A 15,536-nucleotide genomic window follows, 5' to 3' on the forward strand; every position below is an offset into this window, starting at 1 on the left:
ATATGGAAGGTCTTCCTGGTTTATTCATTCCAAAAGTCAGGATACAAACATTTACATCTTTGGAGCAGTGAAATGAAAAGTTGCAACCTTAAGATTTCTTTACCAGGAGCTCTATATTTGTTGACAGATCCAAACTGCAGATACAGTATTACAACATAATTCTGATAATTCAGATCTTGAGTGGTACAAATTTAAGGAGTTCTCTTAACACTGCAATCACAAACAAGACTATATCCATAAGCAATATATCCAGATGGCATTATACTATTTATAGCCAAAAAAATCTACAACACTCCACATACATCTTATATTAGTATTCCTTCACTATTACAGATGAATGACTTTTACATCTATGTATATTGTTAAGCTAGCTGATTGTCTATATCTGCTACTACTATAATTCATAAATCAGTTAAAAGCAGACAACCTGGAAAAAACTAGAAGTGGCAAGAGAAGTGGTGATGTGAAGTGTTTGATCTTTAAGTTGTCAAGAGGGCTGTTCTAGTCTGGCTTATTCTGCATTTCCATGGGTTTCTGGTACATTTTCATATATAATTCTATAACAACTTTTAATTTTTTATTTGTCATTGACAGTTCTTTTACAATATTATATGAAACACAAGATACTCCTGGAGCTTCACTAGATTGTATTGACAGATGCAGAAATATTAATATGAGCAAGCATTGCATTGATGATTAGGTTGTGGCTGGATTTCTGTCACCAGCACAGGAGGTCTGATGGTTAGTTCCACCAGTGGGTCTTGCAATGTTCCACAGCCTGAAAGAAATAACACACATGTAACAGCAGAACATATTATTAAGTTCAATCTAAAGTAGGGCTCTAAAGCCTCCTGGACCTGTTCCTCCTAGCCTGAGTGTAATCCTAGTCTGTTTACCGTGGCTCCCCTACAAAAATGTACTCTTCCCTTGTAAGTTAACGAACACTCGGGCTACGTCCCTCCATCCTAGAACAGAAATTTTCTTGTTGTGATGGACAAAAATTCACCTGTTTCTGTAGCAGGGCATATGTTTAAAAGAAGGGGTTGTTAGACCTTCCCCTTTAACATACTTGAGGCACCTCCTCAAACAAGGGACCCAAATTTTACATCCTTTACAAAAGATGGTGCAGCCCCCACTAAGATGTTTTGACCATGGGACAGTTACCAACTTCTTGTAGGAACCAGGAGATCAACTGTGAGAGCTGCTAACAGTTGAGCCACAGGGACATCCCTTTCAAGTCCCATGACCAGTCTAAGTAGACAGATTTGACTGTATTGTATATTGTATTCCGATGAACAGACTTACATTACAGGCCTTGGCTTGCTCCATCCCACTGCACCAGTAGCCAGGCCCCAGGCTGCACAGGCTGTCCTCGCTGTCACACGCTCCAACCTTCTGTAGCAACACAAGGAAAGGGGGCATGTCAGCTCAACCATTTCTACTACCATGCAAACCACTTGTATCTAAACATTTCATCATGACAACTGACAATGAATGCATGGTCTTCTTTCACGTTCACAAGTTAGACGTACAAACACGATAGTCTTGCATTTTTCTTACCGTGCAGACAAAGTCTGGGTCCAGAGCCTGCTCCATGAGCTCTGCGATGGCATCACCATACTGCTCTACCACAGTATGACACTGTGGGGGTAGTCATATAGAACACAACATTATTTCATGAAGCAAATAACTGCAGATGTATGTCAAGACATAGGCTGAAAATAGTTCAAAATAATACAATAAAACAATATCTCGAATATTGTGTTCTTGTAACAACTGTTACAGGACCCCCATTGTACACCCATTCCAGGTGCAGCCCTAACCGAGATGCCCTTCCCAGGATTTGAACCAGGGTCTCCCAGTTACCAACTAATTGGAACCAGGAGCTATGAGGCTGCTTCCAACTGAGCTACAGGGACATCTCAAACATTTTCAACGGCAACATACCAACAAGAAAAGCATATGGAACAACTCTCACCTCTGTCTTGATGCTTGAAGGCAGGAAGTTGCAGATCTTGTCCACCACTGCCTTGATGTCTGCCTTTGTGGAGTTCTCCAGCAGCAAACTGTCTGCATACTGTACCAGGATCTTACACACAGGGCACAGCTCTGATCCCATACCTGATGGGGAACAAAGAAATAGTCACATCTTCATGCACCTGAGTTACCAACCAAGACTTGGGGTGTAAACAATATTTTTTTCCTATTGTAATACTATTGTATCATACCTACCCTTCAGAAGCCTGAAAGAGTTGGAGTTGTCGCACAGGCCGATGGTGGAACAGATGCGCTGAGGGTCTAGCTCCAGCTTCAGAAGCTGGACGACAGCAGGGCCATACTCGTTCACAAAGTCTGTGCACTCATCACGAATGGTGTCGGGGAAGTGGCTGCATACCTTGTCCAGTGCATCAGTGATCTCTTTCTGATTACAAAAAATAGAAAATTTTTGCATGCAGTGTTAGACAAGGTTTGTGAGGTTATACAGCTAATTCCCATGTAATCTACTAGAGAATGAAATTTGCATCTACTGTATGTAAGCATGCGCTACATGTGCTACATACTATTGTACAGTATCAAGTCATCAAAATCCAATTAGTATAACCTGAAACATTTGAGTTGCTCACAATGAGCCTTGTTTCGTGGCGATTGAAGTGAAAAATGTCACACAAGTAGAGAACTAAATCTTGATACAAATAATCAGAAAAGTTCTCACCTCAGTGGAGTTAGCACTCAGTTCTTCATCCACAATCTGCATGACAAACTCACAGATGATACATCCCACAGACTGTCCCACCTTCTCTGTTTGGACCACCTTCTTGGCAGGCTTCAGCTTAGCCATACTCAGCGCCTTCAGGGAGGGGCAGAAGCCAACAGCCTGGCACACCTTCTCTGGGTCCTGTCAAATAGCATCCTGTTAATACTAGTTCACCTTTATCTGTGGGGTAACCTATATCATATACAAAGTAAAATAGCTACTATATGTTTCAAATAATGAAACAATGACAGTGCTCATACACAGTTGTATGCATTGATTAGTGAATGAGAAAAGAAATCCACACACCAGTTCCTGCTCCAAGAGGTTGAAGATGATTGGTCCATACTGGTCCATCAGGCTGTCACACTGTAGACATACAACAACAACAATCATTAACTTTTAAAATGGCAAATCAGTTTAAAGTCCAAAATTCTTTAAGGACAAAGGTGAACACCTGGGGAATTCAACAATCCATAAAAAGCACTGTCTTTTTGGTCAAAAGCTTATTTCAGCAAGATGTCTAGTTTCCCTTGCTACACAAAAATACATCAATCAATTGATGAAGGTACTGTACAGGAAGGCAAAAAGTGTCTGCTGCAGAATTCACAGTCAATTGGTATGCTAAATCCTACTTTTAACAACTTACCTCTGCCTCCAAACCACCAAGAAGGGTGCAGAAGTCATCCTTCAGAAGTTTGATAAGCTCTGCCTGGAAAAAGTACAGAGAAGCATGTCTGTATGATTTTACAGAATCCTCTTATAAAATATCTAACATTGCAAAAGTCATATCAATGAACATTCCATATTTCAAAAGTTAGAGTAAGTGATATTCAAAAGCACCAAGAAAAAAATGTCAATCAGAAAAATCTTTATTTCTACTCCATAGTATGTTTTTCAATGCATTTTTGCATGTGAATAATTTTCTTAAATATTCTTAATGCAACTGAAAGATGTGTGCAAACCTACCTGTGTGGCGTTGTCTGAAATATAGTCCTGGGCCTTCTGCATGACTTCCTCACAGTCATCACAAATGCTGTTTGGTCCCTTCTGCATCTGTACCCAAAGTTAACAGCTTTGAACAATCGGGTGGTCAAACAGTGCAAGTACTACCCAGGAGACTCTTGTTATTATGTCAACATACTTGTACATAAAATATACTTGAACATTGGATAGTATTCACAAGTATGATTTCAGAAATCACAAACTTAACATGCTACTACACACTCAGGTACAATGTGCATTTTGGAGAATACATAACAGTTCAGCTGACAACAACAAATGTAGTTTGACCCACCTCTTGCAGCTTTGCGATGAAGTCAGATGTAGGACACAGCTTTATGGCTTTGCATACGGCATCAGGATCCTATAGGATAGATAAAGAGGAGTGGTCTTGTGGCTAGGTGTGTGCATCAATCTAAAGATTCTGGGTTTGAATCCCTGGCAGGCCCCAATGTTGTGCCCTGGGGAAAGGCACTTTACACTTGTTTTTTTCTACTCTAGACTCAGGTGAACAGTGTACCTAGCTTTATCAAATGCGCTTGTACAATGTAACGTTTCATGTGAATAATCACAACATGATGTTCAAAATGGCAGCACCTGCTGCATTTTAGTTTTACAGTGCCAGAATGCCCTTGTTGGATTATTTCGCCAAAATCTAAAGAAAAAAAGAGAAAGAAGCCCTACTTATTGGCCCCAATATTTCCAGAACCATGTCCAGAAACACAACATTTTACCCTAGGCCTTACAGATTGAGGTTGAGATCTTCCGACTTACCAACTTTGACTCTAGCAACTGGAAAATGACTGGTCCAAATGTGTCCATGGTACTGTTGCACTGAGGAGCAACAAAAAACAGCATATCTGATTATATTTGCTTCACAAATGTACTACTTTTTTTACAAATATACACTTAGGCCACAGCAAGTGAATTTCATGAATGGCATTAGTGCCGGAATCGATTTTTGCATAATATCATATAAAGAAGAAAAGAATTTGGTTGCACCCCAGATGATCAATATGAAATTCCCAAATCTTCTGACTTAGAGGTGTTGGTCATCAAGCATCGAGGGACCTTACAGCCTGCTAGAAGTAGAGTTAGTCAATTAACTGATGTCCAGCTAGTATATGACACAATGGCTTACCTCTGCAGCCAGACCACCAAGCTTTTCACACAGATGTACCTTCAGATAATCTATCACCTCTGCCTGTGGAAAATAAAAAAACATATTTGGGAGCTTGAGCATTTTAATTCAATTCAGCAATTTTTTTTCAAAATACACTATTATTGATGAGGCCTCCTTTCAAGTAGACACCAATAGCTGTGCAACATTACAGCAACCAACATTGCAATTATGTGACAGTTGATTTCATAATAAGAATGTGATCCATGATATAAAAAGTATGGTTTTAAAAGAGAGAGAAAATTCATCCTTTTGCTTCTTCAGGCCACACCAATTTAATTTCTTGGTTCACGGATTTTTTCATAGAAAATATGGAGCGAGAGGGCGAAATAAAAATAAAAATTGTATAATGGTTGTGGTAAAGATAAGGGCTAATCCAAAACATCAGCTTGAAAAAGGTACAAAAACACTATTACTGTACAGTAACAGCACCTGTTCATTGAAAATTACAAAAGTAGTGTCAGTTTTTATGTTTGCCCCATTCTTCATGAATGAAAAATATAACTGCAATAATAATACCCACATATTAAGGAGCTTATAATGTAAAGGCCAATTTGCTACACCAGAAAGTTGGTGAATAGTTTCCTTAATGGTGTAAATTTGCTGAGTGGTAATTTTTATTTTTTATTTTTTTTCCAAAAAATTGGAGCGAGCGAATCCGTGCACCAAGAAATTAAATCGGTGTGGCCTCATTGAGCAAACGGTCATAGCCTCTAATTGAATGGGGGATATGAGACATTGAATCAGATATGAAATACACACAGAACCATAAGATAATAATGTATAACAAACCTACCTCACTCTTGTTGTTTTTGATCAAGGCCTGAACCTCTGTCATGACCAGTTTGCAGTCATCACACAAGTCATTTGGCTGCTGTGGAAAACCCAATGATGATCATCAGTCAATTCCAAATTCAAAAGAGAGTACTGAATGTTCTTTTTATTTTTTTCTGAGGACATGACATTTTTCAACTTCTGTCAGATTTTGCATTGAAATGTGTGTTTTCTCAGGTGAATATAACATGCAACATGGTATCAAACATCACCCTCGGTCCCAGCCCTCCAGCAGGTCAGAATGCCCTACAGCCTTCAGCAGCCGGGCGCTCTGAAGCGTGGTTGGGCTGGTACCTCAGATGATACAGACTGCAACGAGTTGTATTCTCTATGAACCATCCATGTGACCAAAACAACAAACTCACCTGTTTGACTGGCTTGATTGGCTTCTGCACCAAGGCAATGGTAGCATTCTTACACAGGCCGATGGCCTTACAGATCTTGTCAGGATCCTATAAAGATATTAGAGAAAAAATTCCATTGATGGCATGGGTATTGGCAGGAACATCTATCTATAGACAAAAAAGTTTACTTGACATGAGGCACATAAATACCTCTGAATGAGTAAGGCCATGTTGATATATACATCATTGGGCTGACATCTGCACATACATCAACTTTTTTCCAACAGAATATTTCTACAATATTGTAAATTGTACAAATCAGATATATTCTGTTAACTGCAAAAAAGATGAGAAAACGGAGACTACTGACTAATTTTCAGACTTACAATTTTCTGCTCCAGCAGCTTGTACACGATAGGCCCATAAGTGTCCATAGTAGTGTTGCACTGTGGACAAAAATACACCAAAGTCAATGCTGACATCAGACAATAGACAATCTGTGAAAATAAAATCACATGACATGTGTATTTTACAACCAAAGCAGAAGGCTAAAAAGAAACTGCAAACACATCTCCTTAATAAAAAAAAAAAAAATTAAAAGCAATAAAGCATGAAAAACCAAGTACAATGTATTTGAATTACCTCCTGTTATTGCAAAATAAATGGGAGAGATCAAAAGAAAATTATTTAATGATCATTTGTTTGGTGAAATAGTAAAATTATGGCAAATCAAAAAAGTAATTTAAAACATTGTGAACTGATCATCAGGCAATTGTATCAATGACCAAGCCACAGTTGATTACATAGGCGGGTCAATTACAATCATTACGAACATAGTGCAAAAAAACGAACTTTATCATTAGCGTGAAAACGTTTCTGTAACAGTAACAGTGACAGTATCATTAACTTACAGCAGCTGCAAGGGCACCCAACTGTTCGCACAGATGCACTTTCAAGAAGTCAATAACCTCTGGCTGTAAAAAGAAGAAAACAGTTGGAAAAATGGCTAGATAATAGGATCTCTTAAGAAAAACAGAAAAGTATTCAATACAAAAGTTATCGTCAACCAATATAAGTTTTACAAATGGTTAGACGTTTCAGACAGCATCTGCTGGTACATAACCACCCACAATGTGAAGACAATGCAATTGCAAGATGGTCAAGACATGACACGATCGTACACTAATAAACTGTTGTTTGAGTACAGAGCTAATGTTGTCTTGCAGAAGTGGTTGGGCAGTGTCCAAAGTGTGGAAAGTTCGACATGTAAACAGTAGCTGTTGGATTCCCAGTTCTGTTCAGTTACTCAGATGAAAGATAGGAGATATTTTCTAAAATGTCTGACTGTATCTCATTTCCTGAATGTCTACCTTTTGTCAAGAAAATTTTGGAGACCCCACATGACTGAGACAATAATTTACAAAGGTATTTACAAAGGTATGCATGTACAGGGCTCGAAATAGTGCACCCAAAATTGGAGCTGTGCACCCAATTATTTTCTGTGGGTGCACCCTGTGCATACATTTATGTATGTAAAGATATCAAAGTATACTAGTATCTATACATCATATTCTTGACATCTAAGTGTTAGCAAGATAATAAAAATGTCTGTCATGGTACTTGTTTAAGATTGATAGCTTTTAAGTAAGTTTTGTTATTAGGTTATTACTTAAAGTTAAGTGGTGCACCCAAAATTTTTTTGGTGCACCCAATTTTTAAAGCTGGGTGCACTAGTGCACTTTATCCCAAAAATGAATTTCGAGCCCTGATGTAGGATAAGAACAAACCTCTGTTGAGTTCTTGTCCACCAGATCTTTGGCCTTGCCCACAACAAGTTCACACTCTGGACAAAGATCTATGAACTACAGAAAAGGAGAAGAAAACCTTCTTAGTAAGCAGACTATTGAAAGAATATGATTTAACGCATGCCATACTATCAGCTAGAGTACCAACTGCAATGATGTCAACTTATATTGCTATTGCAGTGCATGGAAAATTCGGAGGTTAATGCTAATGAGGTTCCTTACATTTCAAATATGCCATTGTCAGCTTTGTAGCTGTCAAACATATCTTGTACAAGTATGTACTTTACCTTATCTTGAGCAGGTTTTTTGGGCAGGGCCTTGCCTTCTTGGCACAGTTTCAGAGCTTGGCATACTGCTTTAGGGTCCTGTTCACGAAAAAAACAAGATAAGCATGAAAGCTCATCTGTGTTCAACTTGGTATATTCCATGACGAAGTCAAATGTAGCTCACCTCAAACTTTCAACTGGCTCTTCCGTTGACCTACTTCAGGAATAATGTTGATTCAATTACTCAGAGCATCTGACCTTAGTGACTCATGACTTGAGTAATAAATCTTAATTGCCCAGCAAGCAATATTGGCCTCAATCTTGGTCGAGTGTCCAATTGTGGGGGGCAATTACAACTCATTCCTTGAGCTGTGTGTCCCTTTGGTCACATGCTCAGAGTAATTGAATCTACAACACTCCTGAAGAAGGTCGACATAATAAGGACTGAAAATTTGAGACAAACTACATTTGCATGTGTTGAACAACAGTATCCAACTTAATCTCAGACCAACATTATTGCACCTGAGCCAAGAAAGTGACTAAATTGTTAGGATATTTGAAAACAACAGCCACTGGAAAAGACATTGTTGACATTCCTTACTAGTTCAGACTTCAGGAGTTGTATGACTTCAGGGCCGTATGTCTCCACCAGGGTCTTGCACTGTTTGGAAAACAAGAAAATTAATCAAAACCAGAATAAACACCCCTCCAAACTACTTAACTAAGTATGGATTTTGAAATATTTACAGTCTTTTTTATATATACAATTTTCATGCTTTTTTAAGGCAGACTCAACTCCTTGACTAACTGTGGATCTTTAAATGCTTAATGATTTTTTTAGGTTTAACATACATTGGCATAATACCGGCCGTAAGACTTATACCGGCCGATAAAAAATAATGGAATTTAAAGAGATCTACACATGCAACAATAGTTATTTCTGAGGTATGCACACTTCAGACATCTAGGTGTCCAATACATCTTTTACAAAGCATCGATTACAATGCATTCGAAGACAACAAGGCCAAAAGTTTTCAGTATCTTTTTCGGGGTAGGCAGCTCATTGTGGGACGAACACACTGTCACATTCATTGCCAGATTTGTAGATCATAATTACACATGCTCACGGCACAAGACGAACATGATTCAACAGCAATCTTGAATTTCTGTTGGTGACCTACAACTCATGTAAAAGTGTGAAGAACCGTTGCATAATAGCCCGGATCTACGACTGAATGGGCAAAATTGAACGTACGCAGCCATTTTCCCGCCATTTTTATATCTACGCTAGCAGTAAAGTGTTACGTCACAGCGGTTGTGACGGGCAAAAGTTAAATGAAAATTCTTGACAGTATACGTCCGTTTTCTCATGACATTTTGTTTGCTCATGCAGGTTTATGTTTTATGCATTTACTAACATAAAAGGAAGGAACATGGAGGGTGTATAAAGGTACATAGCGACAGTTAATTGTGCCATGTTTCTTCCGGCCGGTATTCTGTACCCCCTCCCAACCACGCGCCCGTTCTCCGTGTAATTCCGCGGCGTGTAACAATTACGATATTACGCTTTTAGCAGGACAAGAGTGGCAGAAAAGTTACACAGAAGATGTGTATTTTGAAAAGAAAACTGCTGAATTGATTTGAAGGGTAAGCTATAACAGCAACATGTAACTGGAGAAAATGATGCGTTGACAATTTGTCAAATCAGTATGGCTAGAGAAATCGTCGTAAACGTGCCGGTATTATGATCAGTGTTTCCGCCAGACCTCAGCTGGGAGGCCGTCCACCTTGGGGCGCGAAAACCGCGAAAATTCAATTTAATTGTAAAACCGCGAAAATTCAATTCAATTGTAACGGTTAACTGTCGCAAGAAAAAACAAAACAACTAACGTCCGATAAAGTTCAGTGCCGTAACAACAAGGATGTTTTGATAATGTGCTGCGTACCGGTATGCCGCACCGAACGGGTACTACTACTTTTAAAAAGTTCCAGAAACGGTTCTTGGACTTTCAAAAAAGAAATAACATTTGTATATATTGTATTTTATGTTGTGATATACTTATAAATCATCTAAAACCTTCCATAGATCGAGAAATTTGCGTTCAGAAATGACAAAAAACATCGTCTATCCTATATCAGCGGCAATGAGCGTAATGGCGGCCGAAATCCCGCAATCTCCCATGGTGACTTCTCGCGAGATCTGGAAAAGCTAGCGACGTCATGGGAAACTAGCGCTGTGATTGGCCAGGATAAACAACAAGCTCTCGAGCGCCATTTTGAGCATATTTATCCCGAAAATTTCTGCCGTTCTCCGTTTTCGGAGATTTTGCGGACTCAAAACTCATATCAAAAGGAACCAAAGTTATACTTGATGTTTTTTACGTCCAGCACCTCTTATGTGAACACTTTATTTTTCCGCTGTGTTGCCGATAATGAACTTGAACGAGGTCGGGGTTTTCCCGTGCCGAGCACCCGGGCCGGTGGGCACATGTTTCTGATTGTGATTGTATGCGAAAGGCCGCCGACACACATTGTCAACAACCATAACAATAGCAAAACAAACAGTGAGCGGCTTTCTGACTGTGGACAGCGTCCCCTAAGCCTCTAGCTTCAATACAAAACACAAAACTGCGGTTTACATTTATCGACTTTGTACAGATTTCTCGGCAAAATGTGGGTCGCAATTTTTTCATGAGGACGGCCTCCGGTTGCGTTCAAGCCGTCGAAACGAAATGAGAGCGTCATTGGACGGGTGGACGCCCCTCTGGCGGAAACACTGATTATGATAATAGATGTTACAGTTTTCATGATTTTTTTAACACAAACTCATCATGTCTGTAATATTAGCAACCTTGGCTTAGGCCACAGCAAGTTTTATGGATGACAACCTCTGCAGACTGCAAAAATAGTGCGATAGGGCAAAAAAAAACAAGATGGGTGAAAAAATACAAGATGGCTACATTTTCAAAAATAGGCATCATAAAGTGTGATGAATGTTGTAACAAGACTTAAAGGGACCAAACATGTTAACAGAGCCAACAATACAATCATTCCTGTATTCAAGACATGAACTGGTGTGGTAAAAGTGACACTAGTGTGCTAGACTGGCATCACCAACAAAGTTGGTAACCACACTCGTGGCTTCCATATTGGAGTCACTTTTACAACTATCCAATAAGTTTCATTTCTACAACTACAGTCCTGGGCACCTCGCATGTGCCACTTCTACAAGTACAATTATTAGGCTACAACACAACATATTTGCTCATTTTGGTACTTTATCGTCATGTTGACCATCCTTGCAGAAGAAAAAAATCTCGTTTTTTTTTCTGAAATCAGGCGAAAATTAATGCGGACGCTGATGTCTTCCATAAAATTTACATGCTGTGGCCTTATGGCAGAATATAGTGTGCCTGACAAAACCTAAACAAAGTTAGGTAACAAAAAAAAATTGGGGGCCAATTAGAAAAAAACTGTCTTATGTGTTGAACTTGGCCTTTGCGATCGCCCTGCATTTACATGTATGCTGAAAATATTCAACTGAAGGATATGCAGTTCATTACAGTTGGAATTCTGAAAAAAAACGTTGGCTGATTATTTACCAGTACTTCTCCTTCATCCATTGCATTTGAAAACAGGTTATTTAGGGCTGTCAAGTGGTAGACAGTAGTCTTGGAATGCAATATTTTCCAAATGTTACAGTTTGGAACCACCATCAAATGACTTGATAGCCCAATACACCCCTTTTAAAATACAACGGATATAGGCTATCTCATGAATAAAGATGTTATTATAATACATTGATAAATAGTATATTGGAACATAAACCCCCCTTCTGCAGATTACGGCTCCTTTAAGATGTGAAGTGTTACTGACCGTATCCTTCAATGCATCTGGCAGGACAGTACAGGCATTCTCCAGCACTTCAAGAATCTCTTCCTAAAAGAAAAAAACAAAATGAAGTTGGCTTCAGTTTGTCATGATGTTTGATGAATATACCATGATTAAATGAATGTAGTTTTTTCCTATTTCATCACTTCACTAAAGCCACAAGTTCCAACAACCATTGCAAGAGTGGGGTCCTGTGGTTAAACGAGAGGGTGTTTTGCCCATGACCAAGAGGTCCTGCGTTCAAATCCATTTGGTATGATGTGTTGCCAATCCCTTTTTAAATACGCGATACTTAGGGATACCAAGTTGACAGACTGTAGCTTCAAACTGCAATATTTTCATGGCAATTTGAAACCACTGTCTGTCAACTTGACAACCCTAAATACCAGTGTTTTTAAAGCACAGGATAGATCTATAACTTGCCCTGCAGATAAAGGTGTACTGGATTTACATCCAATACATTACAAAAAAAAGAAGCAGCTATTGAACAATATGTACCTCTGTGGCATTTAGGCTCACGACCAATCTGGCCAACCCAACAACTTCTTCACAGGTGTCGCAGACAGCATCGCTCTGTGGTAAAGATGAACAGGAGACATTTGAGACAAACATATACGTCATAATAATAATGAGACCTATAAGCCTATCCTGACAGTCAATCACAATTAGCAGCTGAACCAATGTAAGAAGAGAAATTAGCAATATAGCCAATGACGGAGTGGCTGCATGGCCAACAAACATTGGAATTATTTGGATATTATTTTGCATTTCTACATTTTGATGGATGTGTGCAAGGCTATGGAATCATTCTATAACGTGATGGCAAAAGTTGAAATATAGTATTAGTAACCGTTATACATTTAAATTGCAGGTTTTCATCAACAAAGGAACTTGGCAATACATTTTTAACAATTTCATGTTATGAAGTTCATATTATTGAGGCAGAAAATTTCCTAGCGTCCCAACAACTGAATTTCCATTGAGGGACAAAGGGACGGGTCCCAGAGACAGCCCAGTTCACAAGATAGTAAAATGATTCGAAAGAAATTGAACATGAGATCGACATCTTACCTTGACCTCTTGCTTGCTCCATACAGCCTGTGCACAGTGGTCAATTGCCCCACACTCTTTGGCAGTGTCGATACCCTTGCACCAGTAACCAGGGCCCCAGCTACAACGTCGCTCACCCAGAAGTCCATATGCTGAAAAAAAGGTGGCAAGGTAGTCTTTTGGTTAAGGTTGTTGATAAAAGTCCCAAGGTTTTGGATTCCAATCACCATCTGTCCCAAATGTTGCTGCCTTGGGACCTCAAATCAGGTGAAAATGAGTAACTAGCTGCGGCTAGGGATGTCCTCCCAGATGGAATGAAAAGCCAGAGACGGTGAGACCCCATGTTTGAGGAAAGCAACACCTCCAGGATATCAAAGAACTGGAAATATTTGGTGCTTCCCAGTATGAGTGCACCAATCTGCTCTTACACAGCTTATACTTACTGTATAAAAGTATAAAAACCGGCATTTTATGCCTAATCACAAACAGTGTTTACCTGCTAAGAAATAAAGGCTTTATAGCCAACATTTAAAATGTAAAGCTAAACATAAAGTAATAATTACAATCTGTATCATTATATGTACCATGTACTTATAATAACTATGTCAAGAACCAGAAATATATCCATTTCCCATACTTTAAATGTTAATAGAGCTTAATAGGATATTGTGACCTATGGGACAACGAACTTTGTTCGTGTACTTTGTACTTTTTGACCTTTGGTTTCTTGGACCCATAGATAACCAAACATACAAAAAGTCATGTGCTACTTTACAATATTCAAATGATCTTTCTGTATCTGTGTCTGCATAGCCAGTAAAACTGCCATTTGGCGTAACACATGTGGTAATAATATGGCAGAATCTGGTTATATTATATGTACTGAACAACAGCATTTATGCAACGGACAACAGCAGTCGAACAACTATGTACTAGTAAATTATCTAAAAAAGCGGGCCTAAGTGCTGAGTACTCTGACCCTAACTCTGACTTTACTAGATTTGCACACAACACACTTTGTACTTTCTACTGAGATGACCTGTTCTCCGACCCAATCTTTAAAGCTAATGATAACTTCAATTTATTGTGCTTACCCAATGGCCAGTTCAATTATTTTCAGTAACTTGTGTATATGTTGAAATCCATGTGTTATTTAATATCATGTAAAAAGTTGGCATCCAATGATGTTGTTGACAATAACAAAATACTAGGTTGCATTTATCAGCTGTTTATCACCTGGATAGAAATCTACTTTAACCTTGAAGTTGTCAAGGCCAACCAGGTTGGAGTAATACTAGTCTGTGCAACACAATCTATCGCTGTTAGGGGCCACTTGGGCCCAGGGGAGGCCTGACCAGTGGGATGTTGCTAAAACTTAAAAGCATGAGTATGTCAGGCTATTACCATACTAATGTAATATTGGGGTTCCAATACACATGCAAATTTACGTTTCACCAGGTGGGTTAAACTAGAAACATAAATGGTAAACGAGCTGTTCCTGTTTCTTCGGTGACCGTGCGGTTTTCAGTTCCCTTCCCTATTTTCATAAGTTATTCTCATATACTTGTGCTGTACAACAAAAGATACTGGATTTCAGTAACAAACAAAAAAATCTGTATTTCATTCCAAAACTGTTTTGATGGTTTTTGTTGGTTCCCAATTACAATATTCATCCATCATCTAACATAATAGAGCTTTTGTTATAGGACTATACGTACAAGACAACCCAAGAGAGATACGGGCAGTATATAGCTTTGGCTAGGGATGTCCCTCATACAGGACGTTAAAATTTAAATGGAGATCCTCTGTTTGATGAAAGCCACACCTCAAGCGCGTTAAAGAACCCACCACACATAAAGGATATAAAGGACAAGGCCAACAACAACAAACGTTCCCTTTAGGTTTTAACGATTCAGTATTGCTCAAAAATGTCAGGTAAGTTGGGTAACACGTTACTGCTCTGTGGAACGTCGACACAGCCACGAGGACAGTGGCGACGGAATCACGAGGTGATGAGTTCATAGTCCAAAACATTTATCAGCCAAGAGTTCAGAAATCATGTAACCTATTTTACAGCTGAGCTACGCAGTTTGCGCTCGCGCTAGGAGCTATAGCTATAAAGCAAATACACGAAACCTTGCATTAAAAATAACACGTTCCTTGTCGTCTTTTTGTATATTCTCACCTGTTCCAAACAGCAGTAAGGTGCAGAGGAGTCCGAACCGAGCCATGGTGAACTTTATAACTGGAGATATCGCAGACAGGAACAGAGATCTCTGCTTTGGTACACGGCGTTACTCAGTGTCACGTGCTCCAGTGTCAGCTGATTCGGGACCATCCGTTATACTCCGTTATATACGAAGGTGGGGTTGAAATGGCTAACGGCCGCTAACTGTTATGAATTTTGAAGGG

At 39.2% G+C, this 15,536-nt stretch overlaps 1 protein-coding gene across 2 annotated transcripts; it reads right to left on the minus strand.

Annotated features, from left to right (window-relative positions):
- Positions 1-5: 5 nt before the first annotated feature.
- On the minus strand, positions 6-15,492 carry LOC118410951 (prosaposin-like). Of its 2 annotated transcripts, none has more exons than XM_035812924.1 (23): positions 15,310-15,492; positions 13,146-13,276; positions 12,573-12,647; positions 12,060-12,122; positions 8,785-8,844; positions 8,205-8,282; positions 7,900-7,974; positions 7,024-7,086; positions 6,499-6,558; positions 6,134-6,220; positions 5,731-5,805; positions 4,896-4,958; positions 4,529-4,588; positions 4,050-4,118; positions 3,722-3,808; positions 3,402-3,464; positions 3,062-3,121; positions 2,714-2,896; positions 2,233-2,422; positions 1,979-2,121; positions 1,561-1,641; positions 1,306-1,395; positions 6-778 (listed from the first exon to the last, which is right to left on the minus strand). In XM_035812924.1, exons 1-23 carry the CDS (start codon positions 15,353-15,355, stop codon positions 743-745), a joined length of 1,938 nt encoding a protein of 645 aa, XP_035668817.1. In that variant the 5' UTR covers positions 15,356-15,492; the 3' UTR covers positions 6-742. The 2 variants fall into 2 exon arrangements, with proteins under 2 accessions (XP_035668817.1, XP_035668816.1); XM_035812923.1 differs by having other exon boundaries at positions 5,731-5,808.
- Positions 15,493-15,536: the final 44 nt, after the last annotated feature.

This window comes from Branchiostoma floridae, chromosome 3 (assembly GCF_000003815.2).
Source record: "Branchiostoma floridae strain S238N-H82 chromosome 3, Bfl_VNyyK, whole genome shotgun sequence".
Lineage (NCBI taxonomy): Eukaryota > Metazoa > Chordata > Leptocardii > Amphioxiformes > Branchiostomatidae > Branchiostoma > Branchiostoma floridae.

Excerpts from the sequence above, each read along its gene's own strand:
- LOC118410951 (XM_035812923.1), bottom strand. The coding sequence starts at position 15,355 with ATGGCTCGGTTCGGACTCCTCTGCACCTTACTGCTGTTTGGAACAG. Across the intron at positions 3,465-3,721 it reads TTTCAGACAACGCCACACAG|GCAGAGCTTATCAAACTTCT; the intron begins GTAGGTTTGCAC and ends TACTTTTTCCAG. Across the intron at positions 1,642-1,978 it reads CTTCAAGCATCAAGACAGAG|TGTCATACTGTGGTAGAGCA; the intron begins GTGAGAGTTGTT and ends CTACCCCCACAG.